The following is a 20,214-nucleotide window of genomic DNA, read 5'->3' as shown; positions in this document are numbered from 1 at the left end:
CGATAATTATGCAATTATCTCTGATACAAGGACGGCTATGTAGCTAGCTAAGAAGAATTGCTAAGATTAGACAAATCAACCGTTGTACTATAATGAAATGTAATGAAAAAGTTATACAACCTGCAGAGCGAAGTGCGAATGCGACCGCTCGCTCCAACCGGAACCGCTCTCCTTGAAGTTCTTGATGATCCGATAAATGGTTGATTTAGGTGCAATCTTACTGGCAGCAAAATCCTTGTCTGTGAAGACCTTTTTGTGCAAAGCAATGATAACGGCACGTGTTTCCTTGCAGGTAACCATGGTTGACAGAGGAAGCACAATGATTCCAAGCACCACCCTCATTTTGAAGCTTCCAATCTGTTATTCGAACTCAATCAGAATGACAAGAGTGATCTCCAGCCTTGTCCTCGTCAACACGCACACCTGTGATAACTAGATAATCACTGACATGATGCCAGCTGGTCCTTTTGTGGCAGGGCTGAAATTCAGTGGACATGTTTTTGGGGGGATTCAGTTCATTTGCATGGCAAAGAGGGACTTTGCAATTATTATTTTTTTGGGGGGGGGAACAAAAATACAGCAATACGATGAGAGAAGACAAAATATTTCCACCTATCAGAGTCATTAGTTCATTTATTTTATATAGGTAGCTCGTTTTTGGTCACAGGTCCAGGAATGGTTGAAGACCTGGACCTTTTCCTGGAGCGAACTCTGCAGATAGCACTTCTGGGTGATCTGAAAAGTCAAAGTCAATTGATCAATAATATAATAATACTTTTGCCAAAAAATGTTTATCATTAATTTACAATCTGTAGAAACTTTCAGAATAGAAAAGGATCAGTACTTTTGTGAAACATCACAGCACAGTTGAAAAATATATAGGGCAGAGGTTGAATGGAGCTGAACGTTGGGACTAATAACAACAAGATAACAAATGTAAGACATACGGGGTCTGTAAAATGTTTATAGGTTCAGAACTTTTGTGAAATAGCACAGTTAAAAATGTTGGGCAAATAGAAATCAAACTAGATGGACATCAGAAATAGATGGGAGAGGTTGAGGAAGGCCAGGACTAAAAACAAACACAATACAACTATTGTAAAATAGATTGTGCCGATAAATTATATATAAACTCAGAAAAAAAAGAAGCGTCATCTCACTGTCAACTGCATCTATTTTCAGCAAACTTAACATGTAAATATCTGTATGAACATAACAAGATTCAACAACTGAGACATAAACTGAACAAGTTCCACAGACATGTGACTAACAGAAATGTAATAATGTGTCCCTGAACAAAGGGGGGGGTCAAAATCAAAAGTAACAGTCAGTATCTGGCGTGGCCACCAGCTGCATTAAGTACTGCAGTGCATCTCCTCCTCATGGACTGCACCAGATTTGTCGGTTCTTGCTGTGAGATGTTACCCCACTCTTCCACCAAGACACTTGCAAGTTCCCAGACATTTCTGGGGTTTTTAAATTTTTTTATGGTTCATTGAAAAAGCATGGGAAACAGTGTTTAAACCCTTTACAATGAAGATCTGTGAAGTTATTTAGATTTTTACGAATTATCTTTGAAAGACAGGGTCCTGAAAAAGGAATGTTTCATTTTTTGCTGAGTATAGTATGTATTAGCTGGAAGTAGAAGCCTAAGTGTTGTTGTTTATTTGTTTTCTCCAATTAGGAGAGGGGTGGTAGGGTTTGCTGGAAATAATAAAGGAGAATATATGAATATATGTATGTGTATTTGTATGTATATAAATATATACTGTATATTTACTCAAACATATGGGGGATTGGAAATGATGCAGACAATTACATTGATGGAAGCAACATTCTACTCGCAATAGTAAAGCTGATCTACCCCCTAAAAAAAAAAAGTGATTTTTTTGTACATACTTTATTGGCCCAATTGTTACCAACTTCTTGAATGATAGGGCAAAATATAGATTTCTGCCTAAATAGACATACCCAAAAGTAATTATTTTTCATGAGATGACCATAAACAATAACTAGTAATGCTGCATAGTTCTAGACAGTTCTGGAACAAACCTTTCTGATAAGAAACGGTTATAATTGCAGAGGCTTACTCACTTAAGGACACAAGCTCAAGTACATTTTTTCATATTATGAAAAAGTGGGGCAATTAGGGCTTGAAATGACTGAACTGCTTTCTAAATATAGTTACAATCAAATTATAAAACGACTTACGATAAGATTTCACATTTCTTATAACTGTAAAAGAAATATGATCATAATTAGTGACAGTACAATATTGGCCCCGTTTCATATTACTGATAAAAGAGACATTTCTCCTCAATGTCCACTGAGCGGCACTGAGACGCCATTCAAATGTTTGCCCTGACCATAACCCTAAACCTAACCCTAACCCTAACCCTAAACCTAACCCTAACCATAACCCTAAACCTAACCCTAACCCTAACCCTAACCCTAAACCTAACCCTAACCCCAACCATAACCCTAAACCTAACCCTAAACCTAACCCTAACCCTAACCCTAACCCCAACCATAACCCTAAACCTAACCCTAAACCTTAACCATAACCCTAACCATAACCCTAACCCTAACCATAACCCTAACCATAACCCTAACCCTAACCATAACCCTAACCATAACCCTAAACCTAACCCTAACCATAACCCTAAACCTAACCCTAAACCTAACCCTAACCCTAACCCTAACCCCAACCATAACCCTAACCCTAAACCTAACCCTAACCATAACCCTAACCATAACCCTAAACCTAACCCTTTACGCAGAAAGTGATTTTGTCCTTCTGTGACAAGGAGAAAGTGGTCTTGTTTAAATTCTATGAAATGATTTAGTATTTTTTCATGTTGAGCGCTCTAAATCCGACCTGAGAATATCACAAGATTGCTGAATTCGCTAAACTGTCCCCTTTAATATGCCGCAGGCTGGGCTAGTCTGCTGGAGAGCAAATTGATTCTGTTTCTGGATAGGCCAGAAAATGTGACACATCACTCCCTATGCAAATGTGGAGTCTGAAACCTGACACTTCAAGTCAGCTCTACTGACAGAGTGGAAACAGAGAGCTGACAGATGGGTCTTTCTGACACTATAAGGCCCGGGACTCTACGATGTTCATAGAGAGCTTTGTACACCAAAATGTCACTCGGAACTGATCCAGAACCACCCAATAGTCCCCCATATAGGGGACTTAACATCTAATTAAAAGCGCAAACTTTACTTAATTTTAACGCACCTAGAAAGTTAGAACCAAGCACCCCTCCTCGTCCACTGTACATAGAACCCACCTGACGCCCCACACCCCTAAAAAGTCCCCCTAACAGTTCACCAGCTCCCAAATACATGCTTCAGTGTGAGCGAGCCTGCACCAGCCCCAGCAGCCCAGCTCTGGGTTCCGTACACCCCGCCCCCTGAACCACATGTTACCTGGTCTTCCACACTGCCATTTTTGCCTGCCCCAACAAGTACTTTACGAGGCAGTCCCTTTGCCTTGTTGGCTACGCTCTACCTACTGTACCTCTAACATTTAAGTCCAGTCACCCCCAACCCTCGGCCCACCCCGGACAGAAAACAACCCGACCAGCCTGGAACAAGAAAAAAAACCTTGCATTGTCTCCTCCTCTCCACAGAACAGACCCACTAAAATATCAAGGTGCAACGTGTATCTGTTCGAAGTGATAGGCCTGTGAATCTCCTGTAGATCAGCAATACGCTTCTCTGTGAGAGGCGTATAAAGGGAGCGCCAATATCCTCTCAGAGAAGAGCCCGGTCCCAACCCCCGCCAGCCACCCCGTTGCCCTCAGCCCGTGAAGATGGTATTTCCAAGCCACATTGGGGCGGCAGGATAGCCTAGTGGTTAGAGCGAAAGGTTGCAAGGTCGAATCCCTGAGCTGACAAGGTAAAAATGTCAGTTAACCCACTGTTCCTAGGCCATCATTGAAAATAAAAATGTGTTCTTAACTGACTTGCCAAGTTAAATAAATACATTCACAGCTACCCCATTGCCTTCAGCCTATGCAGATTGTATTTCTGAGCAACAGTCACCCCTCAGCACATGCAGATGGTATTTCTGAGCCACAGTCACCCCTCAGCACATGCAGATGGTATTTCTGAGCTACAGTCACCCCTCAGCACATGCAGATGGTATTTCTGAGCCACAGTCACCCCTCAGCACATGCAGATGGTATTTCTGAGCTACAGTCACCCCTCAGCACATGCAGATGGTATTTCTGAGCCACAGTCACCCCTCAGCACATGCAGATGGTAGCAGTCACCCCTCAGCACATGCAGATGGTATTTCTGAGCCACAGTCACCCCTCAGCACATGCAGATGGTATTTCTGAGCCACAGTCACCCCTCAGCACATGCAGATGGTATTTCTGAGCCACAGTCACCCCTCAGCACATGCAGATGGTATTTCTGAGCCACAGTCACCCCTCAGCACATGCAGATGGTATTTCTGAACCACAGTCACCCCTCAGCACATGCAGATGGTATTTCTGAGCCACAGTCACCCCTCAGCACATGCAGATGGTATTTCTGAGCCACAGTCACCCCTCAGCACATGCAGATGGTATTTCTGAGCCACAGTCACCCCTCAGCACATGCAGATGGCATTTCTGAGCAACAGTCACCCCTCGGCACATGCCAATGGTATTTCTGAGCCACAGTCACCCCTCAGCACATGCAGATGGTATTTCTGAGCCACAGTCACCCCTCAGCACATGCAGATGGTATTTCTGAGCCACAGTCACCCCTCAGCACATGAATATGGTATTTCTGAGCCACCTACGTACAGAGCCTTTTTGCTGGCTGTGCAAAAGGTCCCTAGCTCCGGAGTCTTGTACGGCACAATAATTACTTCACCCTGCTGGTGTTCCCCTGCAGCAGCAATGGTTGCTCCATTATCAATGCTCCTAGCTGTGAAAGGTCTCTGTGAACGCCCATGTAGAACGGAGTAATGGGTGACATATATGGTCCTGCTCCAGATCCATCAGGTGCCCGTCATATCCAAGGTCCACTGCATTGTTGGTTAAGGGATTGTATAAGTAAACATTTCATGGTAAGATCTACATCTGTTGTATTCGGCGCATGTGACAAATACAATTTGATTTTGATTTGCTCTCCTCAGAACAGACCGAGCAGTGTCTCTTCAGCACACCCCCTTCTGGTACAGAAGTCTCTGTGCAGCTTATAGATGGAAAGCCGTCACTTTGGACCCAATGTCCACTGGTCCTTGACCCCCCTTAAGCAAAAGGAAGTGTAATCCTGCTTCGACCAAAATCGATCCACCAGTAACCTCTGCAGTTGCTTGATGAGACTCTGTGGGCAATCCATCCCCCATCAGCCAGTGCCTGAACATTGAAGCAACCAAGTTGTTAGTGACCAGGACCTTTAAAAGGTCCAATATGCAGGAATCGATCAGCCATTTCCTGGTTGCTAACATTCTAATAGTTTGTCTGATGTCAATTTATTTGGCAAAACAAGCAGTCATTGTGTAGAGAATCCTTGTACCATCTAAACCACTGTGAAATATATTTTCTATAACCCAAAATATTGTATTGTCAGGTGTTTGAAGCTGGTGTACATAACCCGAAAGTAAAAGATGCAAAACTGAAACTTAAGAACGGGAAGCATAGGATTAGCGCACATAGAACAGATATACCACTTCTTAGACTTGATTTCATTGAGAAGGACGGATCTATAACTTACATCTCTATGTGAATTTGGTCGGGTCGCCCAAAAAAAGTCACATATTGCAGCTTTAACTAAAAGACATCAGTGGCAACAACCGTTTAGACAACTTAGCTGTAACCTTGTCCACCAGACCCGCCCAGTGTCTCTCTTAAACTCTGAGGTCCCCAAGAACACCCCTAAAGAACTCCATCCCTACTCTGCCCCCCAGAAAGACTAGGAGACCCTTCTCTGGCCCATCCCCATAAATCAGACCCTCACTCTGCTCCTAGTTCACCGTAGCTGATGCCAGTATATGCCCAGTGAAACCTCGGATTGGAGCGGCAATCCTGTTACAGCTCCAATTACAGACATAAAACCTACATAGCCTCGCTGCACTAATCCTCTTGCCTGGCTACCCAGACTTCTTGCTCCAGCCAAAATAACTCTAGTAGACAGTTTAATGAGAGCGGCTGAAGAATCCATACCAAACTCTAAATCATTCAGAAAGGGCAAGGCTGTCCCCCGGTGGTCAAGTGAGTGCCATACAGTTGTCAAGGAGAGAAACAGAGCCTTTAAAGCCTTAAGATAACTCAAATAGGTTCACAGAGCTGATTGAGCATCAAGGAAAAAGAGTAATAGCAAAAATAATCATACGGTCAAACAGACTTATTAAATCAAATCAGATTGTATTTGTCACATACACATGGTTAGCAGATGTTAATGCGAGTGTAGCGAAATGCTTGTGCTTCTAGTTCCGACAATGCAGTGATAACCAACAAGTAATCTAACTAACAATTCCAAAACTACTGTCTTATACACAGTGTAAGGGGATAAAGAATATGTACATAAGGATATATGAATGAGTGATGGTACAGGGCAGCATACAGTAGATGGTATCGAGTGCAGTATATACATATGAGATGAGTATGTAGACAAAGTAAACAAAGTGGCATAGTTAAAGTGGCTAGTGATACATGTATTACATAAGGATGCAGTCGATGATATAGAGTACAGTATATACGTATGCATATGAGATGAATAATGTAGGGTAAGTAACATTATATAAGGTAGCATTGTTTAAAGTGGCTAGTGATATATTTACATCATTTCCCATCAATTCCCATTATTAAAGTGGCTGGAGTTGGGTCAGTGTCAATGACAGTGTGTTGGCAGCAGCTACTCAATGTTAGTGGTGGCTGTTTAACAGTCTGATGGCCTTGAGATAGAAGCTGTTTTTCAGTTGGAGAAGGTACTGTGACATCACACTTATTGGAGAAAGTACTGTGACATCACACTTAATGGAGAAAGTACTGTGACATCACACTTATTGGAGAAGAAAAAGAGCACTACATTGAAGCTGGCCAGCAACACCCGTTGGGGTGATGTTGTCATCATGTTTGATAGTCTCCTGGAGGGGAAGGAGTCTCTCCAAGAAATGGCCATATCATAGTCTGCCGATATGGACAGCCCCATCAAGAGGATCCTCCTGGATGATGTATTTTGGGAGAGAGTGATAAGCAGCCTGAAACTCCTGAAACCTATAGCAGTAGCCATTGCACGGATTGAGGGAGACAATGCCATCCTGTCTGATGTTCAGACTCTGCTTGCAGATGTAAGAGAAGAAATCCGTGCTGCCCTGCCCACTTCACTGTTGATCCAAGCTGAGGAAACTGCAATTCTGAAATACATCAAAAAGTGTGAAGACTTCTGCCTGAAGCAGCAGGTAGTCTAGTTGTTAGATCATTGGACTAGTAACCGAAAGGTTGCAAGATCGAATCCCCTAGCTGACAAAGTAAAAATCTGTTGTTCTTCCCCTGAACAAGGCAGTTAACCCACTGTTCCTAGACCGTCATTGTAAATAAAATTAGTTCTTAACTGACTTGCCTAGTTAATAAAAAGTAAAATAAAAAAAGCCCACACCGCAGCATACATGTAGGACCCAAAGTCTGCTGGCAAGAGCATCCTGTCTGGTGCAGAGATCAACAAGGCCTATGGTGTCATCACTACTGTGTCTCGCCACCTCGGCCTGGATGAGGACAAGGTTCTTGGCAGTCTGGCGAAGTACACTTCCAAGCAAGGGCTTTGGGATGGAGATGCAATATGGCAGTCGTGCCAACATATCTCATCAGCCACCTGGTGGAAGGGACTTTGTGGATCTGCAGCTGTTGCCTCCATCATCCTCCAAGTCCCACCAACATCAGCTGCCTCAGGGTGCAACTGGTCCTTGTTTGGGAACGCACACACACACACACACGCAACAGGCTGACCAATACAAGGGTTGGAACATTGGTGGCCATCTGGGCAAATTTGAGTCTTTTTGAGCCTGACAACGAGCCATCCTCAACAAGGTTGGAAAGTGACAGTGAAGATGAGGCCTCAGAGTCTGATGTTCAAGAGGTGGACATTGAGGAGGTCCAGGGAAAAGACATGGAAGCCTGAGAGGAAGACAACCAAAGCTTTAGTTTCTAGACTATCATTTTACAGATGTATGTTTAAAACATTTTTAGGAGATGTGATGGATCATTGGGGATCATTCAATATTCCCTTTATTTTGTTGTTCAGTGAAATCATCCCATGTGAAGAGTCAATTCGTAACTAAATTGTTTAAAAATATATATATATTGGAAGGATTTAAACATTTGCATTTATTTCTACTTATGATAAGGTTAAAGGTTTATATTTCCGTCTCCATATGATACAGTAAATACACATCTACATTTAAATTGTATTAATATTAATTTGCATATATTTCTGTTAATTCCCATATATTCCTGTTAATTCCCACAGAAAGTTTCCACCTCTGAATATTCCCCAAAATGTTGCAACCCTAGTCCCGACTGAAGCCCAGTGACTCATCCTATTGGCCATGTGACGGGAGAGTGTGCGACATGCTGACATTCTGCTGGAGGTCAAAGGCTATTTCCTTTTGTGGCACTTCTTTCAAATCGCCATTCATTCCTGCTGCCAATCATCACTCCGTATTCCTGCGAGACTGTTGATGAAAAGAATCTGGTTCAACTTGGGTTAACGGTCCGTTTTCTTAGAACTTGTCTACGTGACATAATGGGCGATCTCTAAGAAACTGATAAAGACCCAACCTGCCAATGGATATGTACGCATGAACAAAGAATTGGTGATGAATGTATTATTATTGGGGCAGCAGGGTGGCCTAGTGGTTAGAGCATTGAACTAGTAACCGGAACGTTACAAGTTCAAACCCCCGAGCTGACAAGGTACAAATCTGTCGTTCTGACCCTGAACAGGCAGTTAACCCACTGTTCCTAGGCTGTAATTGAAAATAAGAATTTGTTCTTAACTGACTTGCCTAGTTAAATAAAGGTAAAAATTATTACATGAAGCTTCTAGGGGTTCATGTTTAGTAGTTATCTCACAGGACACCGGAAAGGAAGACATTATCATAGCTTATTCAAGGTATACATCAAATGGATGGGGAGAAATGTGTATACTATTTACGGTTAATCTCAATAAAATTACACTTTCTAAATAGGAAGAATGATTTGATATTTATTTTAAACCTTGCATTAGTACGTGTTGTAGGCTTCTCGTTAATGCATGAATCAATGTGCGAAGTAGGGCCTACATGAATATTGCCTTCATAAATGACATTCTATTTCAATGATTTTATAGAGCACATTCTCTGAGGGAGATTCAAACGGAATCCTCAGCAGCAGGGTAGCCTAGTGGTTAGAGTGTAGAGGCGGCAGGGTAGCCTAGTGGTTAGAGTGTAGAGGCGGCAGGGTAGCCTAGTGGTTAGAGTGTAGAGGCGGCAGGGTAGCCTAGTGGTTAGAGCGTAGAGGCGGCAGGGTAGCCTAGTGGTTAGAGTGTAGAGGCGGCAGGGTAGCCTAGTGGTTAGAGTGTAGAGGCGGCAGGGTAGCCTAGTGGTTAGAGTGTAGAGGCGGCAGGGTAGCCTAGTGGTTAGAGTGTAGAGGCGGCAGGGTAGCCTAGTGGTTAGAGTGTAGAGGCGGCAGGGTAGCCTAGTGGTTAGAGTGTAGAGGCGGCAGGGTAGCCTAGTGGTTAGAGTGTAGTGGTTAGGCGCGGCAGGGTAGCCTAGTGGTTAGAGCGTAGAGGCGGCAGGGTAGCCTAGTGGTTAGAGCGTAGAGGCGGCAGGGTAGCCTAGTGGTTAGAGCGCAGAGGCGGCAGGGTAGCCTAGTGGTTAGAGCGTGGTTAGCCTAGTGGTTAGAGCGCAGAGGCGGCGTGGTTAGAGCGAGGCGGCAGGGTAGCCTAGTGGTTAGAGCGTAGAGGCGGCAGGGTAGCCTAGTGGGAGGGTAGCCTAGCCTAGTGGTTAGAGTGTAGAGGCGGCAGGGTAGCCTAGTGGTTAGAGTGTAGAGGCGGCAGGGTAGCCTAGTGGTTAGAGCGTAGAGGCGGCAGGGTAGCCTAGTGGTTAGAGCGTAGAGGCGGCAGGGTAGCCTAGTGGTTAGAGTGTAGAGGCGGCAGGGTAGCCTAGTGGTTAGGGTAGGCGGCAGGGTAGCCTAGTGGTTAGAGCGTAGAGGCGGCAGGGTAGCCTAGAGGCGGCAGGGAGCCTAGTGGTAGAGTGTAGGCGGCAGGGTAGCCTAGTGGTTAGAGGCGGCAGGGTAGCCTAGTGGTTAGAGTGTAGAGGCGGCAGGGTAGCCTAGTGGTTAGAGCGTAGAGGCGGCAGGGTAGCCTAGTGGTTAGAGCGTAGAGGCGGCAGGGTAGCCTAGTGGTTAGGGTAGAGGCGGCAGGGTAGCCTAGTGGTTAGAGTGTAGAGGCGGCAGGGTAGCCTAGTGGTTAGAGCGTAGAGGCGGCAGGGTAGCCTAGTGGTTAGAGCGTAGAGCGGCAGTAGCCTAGTGGTTAGAGCGTAGAGGTAGCGGCAGGCGGGGTAGCCTAGTGGTTAGAGTGTAGAGGCGGCAGGGTAGCTAGTGGTTAGAGGCGGCAGGGTAGCCTAGTGGTTAGAGTGTAGAGGCGGCAGGGTAGCCTAGTGGTTAGAGTGTAGAGGCGGCAGGGTAGCCTAGTGGTTAGAGTGTAGAGGCGGCAGGGTAGCCTAGTGGTTTAGGGAGCCTAGTGGTTAGAGCGTAGAGGCGGCAGGGTAGCCTAGTGGTTAGAGTGTAGAGGCGGCAGGGTAGCCTAGTGGTTAGAGCGTAGAGGCGGCAGGGTAGCCTAGTGGTTAGAGCGTAGAGGCGGCAGGGTAGCCTAGTGGTTAGAGTGTAGAGGCGGCAGGGTAGCCTAGTGGTTAGGCGGAGGGTAGCCTAGTGGTTAGAGTGTAGAGGCGGCAGGGTAGCCTAGTGGGTTAGGGTAGCCTAGTGGTTAGAGCGTAGAGGCGGCAGGGTAGCCTAGTGGTTAGAGTGTAGAGGCGGCAGGGTAGCCTAGTGGTTAGAGTGTAGAGGCGGCAGGGTAGCCTAGTGGTTAGAGCGTAGAGGCGGCAGGGTAGCCTAGTGGTTAGAGCGTAGAGGCGGCAGGGTAGCCTAGTGGTTAGAGCGTTGGACTAGTAACCGGAAGGTTGCAAGTTCAAATCCCCGAATTTGTTCTTAACTGACTTGCCTAGTTAAATAAAGGTATGTAAAAAAAAGAGAGTTCATAACAACACAAAGAGAGAGAGACATTGTTGCCGTGGCCACAGCAGGAAGTCAGCTTGTCTAGATAACAATCAACATCCCTTTTCAAATATTTGACAGACACTTCTGTTGAGCTGAATAGAGTCGATGTTTTATAGCACCGTGATAAGGACACAGATTGGTGGTGACTCAGACATGATCCTATCATAGAGGATATACCTAACAGCCTGTCCATCACCTGTTGAGAGTCAAGACATCACTGTCAGATGCGAGATGGGCTTAATAAGAAATGTTTGTAAAATTAGAAATATGGTGATGTGTTAGAAGAAGAAGACTGTAGCATACATCAGGTTAATTGTTTATACAGTAAAACATACACTGAGTATATGAAACATTAAAAAGTCAATATTAGGAAGATGTTCCTAATTTTAAAAAAATAAATAAATTCACCTTTAATTTAACAAGGAAAGTCAGTTAAGAACAAATTCTTATTTACAATGATGGCCTACCCTGGACGACGCTGGGCCAATTGGGACTCCCAATCACGGCTGGATGTGATACAGCCTGGAATCGAACCAGGGACTGTAGTGACACCTCTTGCACTGAGATGCAGTGCCTTAGACCGCTGTGCCACTCAGAAGCAGTTTGGTATACTCATTGTCCGTTTCATATATACGTCAAAACACTTCTTTCATGTTAAGAGATTGATTTGTTATAGTTGAGATGCTGAGAGAAGACTTTATAACGTTGCAAATGCACTAAACAAGTGATGGGATTTCAGTCCTGGCCCGCAACAGGTAACCCTCAATGACTCGTTTTAAGTCACGTCCTCGTTAGAGGCATAGGCGTGGATCAGAAAACCAGTCAGTATCTGGTGTGACCAACATTTGCCTCATGTAGCGTGACACATCTCCTTCTCATGATCAGGCTGTTGATTGTGGCCTTTGGAATGTTGTCCCACTCCTCTTCAATGGCTGTGCGAAGTTGCTGGATATTGTTGTGAATTGGAACACACTGTCGTACACGTCAATCCAGAGCATCCCAAACATGCTCAATGGGTGACATGTCTGAGTATGCAGGCCATGGAAGAACTGGGACATTTTCAGCTTCCAGGAATTGTATACAGATTATTGCGTCATGGACCATGCATTATCATGCTGAAACATGTGGTGGTAGTGGCGGATGAATGGCACAACAATGGGCCTCTGGATCTCGTCACGGTATCTCTGTGCATTCAAATTGCCATTGATAAAATGCAATTGTGTTTGTTGTCTGTAGCTTATACCTGCCCATACCATAACCCCACCATGGGGCACTCTGCTCACAACGTTGATATCAGCAAATCGTTCGCCAACAAGACGCCACACACGTTGAATGCGGTTGTGAGGCGGGTTAGACGTCCTGACAATTTCTCTAAAACGACGTTGGAGGTGGCTTATGGTAGAGAAATTAACATTCAATTCTCTGGCAACAGATCCGGTGGACATTCCTGCAGTCAACATGCCAATTGCATGCTCCCCTAAAACTTGAGAACTCTGCGGCATTGTGTTGTGTGACAAAACTGCACATTTTTGAGTGGCCTTTTATTGTCCCCAGCACAAGGTGCACTTTTGTAATGATCATGCTGTTTAATCAGCTTCTTAATAGGCCATATCTGTCAGGTAGATGGATTATCTTGGCAAAGGAGAAATGCTTACTAACAGGGATGTGACAGGCTAGTTTAGAGATGCAATCTAACTATGTTGCCTAACATAAAGACCTGGTTGGTTTAAAACTTGCACTGAATACATGTTGTTCTCTAATTCTCACGAAAAATTCTTGGCCGATCGATTGGTTTCCCCGCCTATAAATATTTGGACATTTGGATTGAGAAGGATTAAATGGTAAAAAAAAAAAAGATGAGGTTAAAAAACTAAGATTTAAAAAATATATATATATACACATCTTACCTCTCCCTAAATAGTAGGAAGCAGATTGTACAGTCCTGCCAATTCTTGACTATGATGTCACCATTTATCAGATTGCAGCAACAACTACTCTTAACCCTTTGGATGCTGTCTACCATATCGTGCTTTGCTTTATCACAGGTGACTGTTTTAATATTCACCACTGCATCCTGTATCAAAAGGTTGGCTGGTTCTCATTAAAATCCCGTAGATCACTTCCTATTCCCTTTCTGGTTTACAAAGCTCTACTACACAAGCTTCCAACTTACTTAGCTTCGTTGTTAAAATATGAAAAACATGATGTACCAAACCCGTTCACAAGGTTGGTTAACTCTTGAGGTTCCTCGGGTTTCCAAACTAGAGAAGTCCTTTTTTAGTTTTAAAGCCCCTCATTGCTGGAACCAACTACAAAATACATTACAATTGGATGTTTTGGTGCCGCACGGGCAATTTAAAATATTGATTGGGAACCTTCTTATTGAGGACTGAAAATGGTTTTTCTTTAATATTTATGTTGTTACTGGTTTTATATTGTATTTGATTTTTGTAATTGTATATGCAGGACTCCCTTGTGAAAGAGACCCTGGTCTCAATGCTGACTCCCTGCTTAAATAAGGGTAAAATGTAGTGTAAATTAAATATGTTATGTAGGCTACAGTCAATCCGTCAGGGTGGTTGATGGCACTGCAATCCCAGAGTGCTCTTCTCGTTTTGCTTACTGTAGCTAAATGCACAGTGGCAGCCAGGCTGTGATTCAGGTTGGGACATAAACAGTAAGCTATTTATAGAAAAGGGTCAAATATTAGTTTGGAATCATTTTCACCAGGTGAATCACTCTGGGATGCCTATTTAGTTTATCTATCACTCACTTAAGGCCTAGTTCAGGGGTATTCAACCTTAGGTCTGCGGTACTCTAGGGGGGTCAGCTATTTGTATTTATTTATTTAAAATGGGAAATGTTTGTATTTTATTTCAATGTTTTTATGAATATCGATAGCAGAATAAATGCATTTTCAATGACATACTTACAGTAGACAAAGATGAAAGAATCTAGTTTAAAGAAGATATTCTCAACTATTTCACTCATTGTAGCTAATTCACACTCACTGACCTACCAGTAGAGGGGTGAAAATGCTACTGATCAGCTTTCTTGTTTTGGACATGTATTTTTACCAACACATGGCTAACCTTTGTTTAACCAGATAAACAGCTGCTATTCGCAAAAATGCGTTTGGAGTTACCTTTCCAGCAATAGGCTATGTTCGAGTTTACACTTCCTCTTCCAATTATAAATGTGGAGACTACCAAATCTATACATTTTTTAAAATGTTCATTATGTCTACTTTTCCTTGACACCGCCATTCACCTGATAATAAGACAAGACATGTGATCAAAATTTTTCTTGCTAAAATGAGGCGGGTCCCTGGGGTCACCAGTTTGCCTGGGTTGTGGTGTCTAAGCAAGAAAAGCTTGAAGCTCCCTGGCCTATTTGGTAAAGGATAGTCACTTACCAAAAATATAGTTCATTGTTGTCATTGTACATCTATTGCTTTTTTGGGGGACTGTTCTTACGTTGCTTTACCACCGATGTCTGTTTAAATGTTATAACATTGTGTTATTTCTCCCCCTCCTTTCCCATTACAGAAAAACCAGAAGGAATCGCGGTTGGTGTAATTTTGCCTTCGCGCGTTTCCGTAGGAATGCGTATCACGTGAGTTCGAGAAAAAAAATCAGGAAGCAGACAATCACAAACAATTTCTTGCAAAATATCAAATGTATTAACTGCAGTTAACTCGACTTAGGCTTTTGTTATCATGGAGTCGACCCTCGAGCTACATCTTGATGATACGTAAGTGATTATCTGATCGAGACTCGTACAAAACCGTTACATTTTGTGTAAACATTCCTGAAACGTGTATCCATGTCGTTTTGATAGCATGAAAAATCCAGCCATTATCGGAGTTCTCTGCACCGACCAACAGGGACATATTCTAGGCTGTAAGTAAAAGACCAATTTCTTGTTATTTTCATTATTTATCTTATTATTCAGCAGGCAAACATTTGACTGACGATGTTTGAAAAGTGTGAAAATATCCCCTTGAAATGGCAGTTGCTAACGTTACAAATATTAGATAATGCAATAAGTAAAATGAATAGTAGCTATAGCCCAAGCTTGTTCTTTGGTAGGGGGTAAATCCATTTGAATTCAATCACTTTTTGACAGCACCCCTATTTGTATGGAACGAAACCTTCCATACATATTTTACCATTGTAGAATTGCTAATAAAAAGTGACATTTTGTACCCGAATAACAAAACATTCATACCCCACCATAGCCCAATAATGTACTCTTAAAGATGTGTAGGCGAGCAAAACATTACTCCTTAAAGGTAGAGTCAGCGACATGAAATAGATGCAGAAGGTAAACCGCACAGTGTGGTAATTTCCACAACTAGGTGTGCGTGGCCCAACTTCTCCTCTATATGTTGGTGACCTGACAACCACGCTGTGGTCATGCATCTCAATAGTTACTCAGTGCAACGTCATCTCGTGACGTCTACCTTGGATCCTAAGTTCTTTTCAGAGCTAGACTGGCTCTGGCAGCCAAAACATCCAAATACTCCCATCTAAACGTGAATCAATTCTCAATAGTGATACTGTTCAATAAACATAAAGCGCTTTTTATATCACGTCAGCAATCATTTTACAAATGCAAAATACACACTTACTGTTTTAACCGGATTCATCACAGTTGCAGCCGACTGTATTTTTCTATTCCAACACGTTTCTGGTGTCATTCTTCCGTTAAACACACATGTGTCAGGTGCATGCTATAGCTCATTAGCACACAGGTGTTCGCCTCTCTTCTGTCGGTCTTCCGTAAGCATATGCCGTAACATGGAGATATGGCCGTGTGGGAACACTAGCCCTATAAAGTTGTGTAGTAATTGAACATTTAGTTAAAAAATATATATTTCTCGCTGATATGAAAGATATGTTCCTTTTATGTTTTGAAAAACCACACCGGCAAGCGATGCGTGTTCACGTTTAGACCGAGCGTCAGGTTTATTAACAAAAGCCATCTGGGAAGAAGACGCCTTCTAGCATAGGCACTAAAGGTAGTTAGCGTCTATCAATGGGGTAACCCCACCATACCATGAGATGTCTTTATCACTGGAAAAAGAGAAATGGTTGAGATTGATATAACTTAAACGTTTATAAACAGGGTGGTCAAACTATTTCATGCATTTTTTTTTTGTACAGAATTTTTTTTGTAGGCATGTAAAAAAAATTTAAACCATAAATGTAAATTATCTAAAAACATGTCAAATCCCCCCCCAAATTGTTCATATTCGCATATTCGTTGAAGATTAGACCCTATTTTTACATAATCTGAGGTTTTTGTGTTGTTCCTGCCATCGGTAGAGATATGCTATTGAATACAGGGCCTCGCTAATGTATCAGGCCCCCTTTTGATACAAGTGAACTTACCACAAGATCAGCCTACATTTTGCTCTGTTCTTCCATATGACTGAATCTGAGTCTACTTTGTCTTGTGTTTATTTCAGGTCGTGGCTCTCTGTCTGATGAGCATGGTGGAGTGGTGTCTGTGCTGGCCAGACAGGTAGCCTCTCTCACCAAAGACCCTACAGACAGTCCCACAGTGTGTCTGGAGTCAGATTCAGGGTGAGGAACCACATCCAATCAGGAGTCAATATTAGGGGCGAGTTCCTTTTGCATCGTTTGGTGCCCCGGGTTGGTAGAGATTTCAAAATGAACTCACCGTAGTTATATAACCCGTTTAACTGGTCCATTTACTATTTACAAATAGAGTTTCTAGCACCTTCCTCTTTGCCACTTGTATGGATTGTAAACTATTGGATAGATAATGATGCAAAGTCTGCCCAGCCTTTCCATCAGAGGGAAAGGCCTGACATATTATCATGTTGCTGATACCTTTGCAAGTTTTTCCACAGCTACATGGCGGGCATAGGTAGGAACTAGGGGTGGATTTGGGACTCGACTGGGAGCTTATCTGCAAAGTGCATGCATGTCTTGTTGTCTCGTTAGGTTTTCTTTGACTGTGCTGCCACCTTGTGGACATCATAGGTATGTGCACAGCTTCATATAGTACCCTGAACTTCACCTTTACATTGCACTGTGCATATCTGAGCATTCAAAACAACTCATTCAACTCATTTGAAACTATGTTCAAGACATGGGCATAAAACACTGATCCCCAGTGGTCAACATGCTATATTTATAACGATGGACAGCTTAAATGGGAAAAGATCACATGGCAGCATCCTGTGAATGCAAATTACACCATGACATGCTGCCTATGGTATTTAATGGCATGACGAGCAGAGCCAGAGTTGGTCAGTTTCTGCTGATCAAGGATCAGTTTTGTAGTTTAGTAATGTCTTGAATGAAATGCAATTGATTGGCCACGGGCCATATTGTTTGTTTTTCCCCACAGGAATATTCTAGTGAGAGCACATGGCACCATCACAGTAGCTGTTCATAAGATGTCGTCATGAAGTCGCCCGATGAAGATGGAGGAGTCTGTTTCTGTTTGTAAAGCTGTTTGTTCACTAATGCTAAATAATCCCACACAATTACTGCCCTACCAAGCAAAAAGGCAGTAACTGTTTGGAACTGAGAAAAAATGGCTTTTATTTACCTTGGTTTAGCAGTTACTGCAAACATGACCCCCATTTCCTCCAACACACAATACAATGGAGGCAGGATTACTTGTCTACATGATTAAGAATGTACGTAATGTAGAAAAAATGACTAACTAATTTTTGACCAAATGAGCAGTTACTGTTGTTTTGCTTGGTAGGGCAGAAAACATTATCTGGATCTAGGAGGTCACATGCAGGTGTTAGAATATTCCATTTCTTCAACTGTCTGTTTGGCCACGAGTCATATTTAACTGTCTGTTTGGCCACGAGTCATATTTAAAAGTCGACTCCATACTATTTGAGTTATGTTTTGTAAGTTAATAAGTCTGATCAGTTTTTGTATCAATATTTGTTGACCTGGCAATTACTTTTTGGGACATTTTTAATCTGCAATCATGTCTGATTTCAAATTCCTGTAGAGATATTGTATACATATTAAAAGCAATGTAACATCAATATGCAATTTTTTCCACTTTTGTTATGGTGTCTGTCCAGTAGTAAAAAGCGTACTGCCACGTCAGGGGGACTTAGTTATGTCACACTGTACTGGCTGGACCGAGATTCTAGTTTTTAGTGCAATTGTGAAGTATGCCAAATGAACGTACCCCTCGTTAGGATACTTGACAGATGAACATTGAGTCCTCATCACAGTTCACTCTCTTAAGTGCTGTCTGTTTTCAAATGAGTGGTGTGACACATTTCCCTCTTGTGGGATGAGTAAGTAAACTTGGTCCTTCTGTAGCTCAGTTGGTAGAGCATGGCGCTTGTAACGCCAGGATAGTGGGTTCAATCCCCGGGACCACCCATACGTAGAATGTATGCACACATGACTGTAAGTCGCTTTGGATAAAAGCGTCTGCTAAATGGCATATATTATTATTATATATTAAACTTGACCTACAAGCCTACAGGAGTTGAACATTGAGTCTGGGCCACCTCTCACAGTCTCCATTACAGCCTGAAGGTCACCAATAACCAAAATCAAATCACATTTTATTTAGCAGATGTTATTGCAGGTGTAGTGAAATGCTTGTGTTTCTAGCTCCAACAGTGTAGTAATATCTAACAATTCAAAACAATACAAACTAATCTGAAAGTAAAAGAATGGAATTCAGAAATATATAAATGTTAGATCGAGTGATGTTGGAATGGCATTGACTAAAATACAGTAGAATAGAATACAGTATATACAGTATATATATGAGATGAGTAAAGCAGTATATATATATATATATATATATGAGATGAGTAAAGCAGTATGTAAACACTATTAAAGTGACTAGTGATTCCATGTCTATGTATATAGGGCAGCAGGATTGCGTAACAGGGTGGAAGCTGGCTAGTGATGGCTGTTTAACAGTCTGATGGCCTTGGGATAGAAGCTGTTGTTTCAACGGCATCCTATTCCCAATGAACTATAGTTAAGTAATTAGTGCATTAAATGGAGAATAGGGTGCTATTTGGGACTCATTTGCAATCCGTGTGTTCATGACCATGGCAGAGACAGACACCAGGACTTAATTTGTTGGCTGACGGTAAACATGATGACGACGATGAACCTATATTTGTTGTACAGTGCTCACTCAAGAGTGTAACATGTATCAGAGCCCCCCCCCCCTCACTTTTTTCTATGTATATTCCGAAAATCTTTATTTTAGTGATGAGTTAACTCACAGATATGGAATTTAGCGATCAGTGCTCCCTCAAAAAAAAAAGTTGTATGAGCCTCTGAGTGTGATTTATGCATTGTTCAGCTGCTCTCTCTCTTTCTCTCCCTCACCTCTCTCGTTTAATTGTTATACGTTACACACGTTTTACGTGTGTGAATATTCACAGTTCACATGTCTCAACAGGTGCCCATGCTTCCAGCGAATGCATTTCCAGTTCAATGCATTTATTTCTATAGCGTTTCAGATAAACTTTAACTGGAATATGGATTAATCTTCTAACCTCCATGTCAAGTCTTTTATTTTCTCCTTTAGATGGTTCAGCATGTCTCTTAGCAAGCGCGTCCTGCAGAGGTAATTCTGTGCAAATAATAGGCCTAGGTGTGGTAGGAGGTATTCGTGTCAAAACCTAGAAAAGTTATATAGTTTTATACCATTATATCATCTCTCATTATTACACAATTTGAGTTCAGGTGACACAGATAAGATCTTGCGCTAATGTTTCTCTGCAGTGGATGGGATGTCCCGTTAGCTGCAGAGAGAACACTGCAGTCAGCGATTCCGCCTGGGCTGGCTGGCTGACTGTCTGTGTCAACCTGCAGAAAGACTCACCCCAATCTCCGACTCTGTAATGGTTCTCAGCTAATAGCCTAGCTCTACATTAACCTACTGGCCAAGTTTTTAGTATGATGTTTTG

The 20,214-nt window shown here is 42.7% G+C and overlaps 1 protein-coding gene and 1 long non-coding RNA gene across 2 annotated transcripts; one reads left to right on the top strand and one right to left on the bottom strand.

Annotated features, from left to right (window-relative positions):
- Positions 1–615: 615 nt before the first annotated feature.
- LOC127913158 (uncharacterized) lies at positions 616–16,281 on the bottom strand. Its single transcript, XR_008084922.1, has 2 exons — positions 15,892–16,281; positions 616–735 (listed from the first exon to the last, which is right to left on the bottom strand). It is a non-coding gene; the product is annotated as an uncharacterized LOC127913158 (long non-coding RNA).
- lamtor5 (late endosomal/lysosomal adaptor, MAPK and MTOR activator 5) lies at positions 14,581–18,306 on the top strand. Its single transcript, XM_035739890.2, has 6 exons — positions 14,581–14,654; positions 14,807–14,873; positions 14,965–15,011; positions 15,099–15,160; positions 16,732–16,849; positions 17,643–18,306. The coding sequence occupies exons 3-6, from the start codon at positions 14,977–14,979 to the stop codon at positions 17,701–17,703; spliced, it is 276 nt and encodes a 91-aa protein (XP_035595783.1). The 5' UTR covers positions 14,581–14,654; positions 14,807–14,873; positions 14,965–14,976; the 3' UTR covers positions 17,704–18,306.
- Positions 18,307–20,214: the final 1,908 nt, after the last annotated feature.

Source organism: Oncorhynchus keta, chromosome 28, assembly GCF_023373465.1.
Source record: "Oncorhynchus keta strain PuntledgeMale-10-30-2019 chromosome 28, Oket_V2, whole genome shotgun sequence".
In the NCBI taxonomy this organism is placed as follows: domain Eukaryota; kingdom Metazoa; phylum Chordata; class Actinopteri; order Salmoniformes; family Salmonidae; genus Oncorhynchus; species Oncorhynchus keta.
Note: the sequence above shows the minus strand (reverse complement) of the source record. Positions and strands in the feature narration are given on the sequence as shown.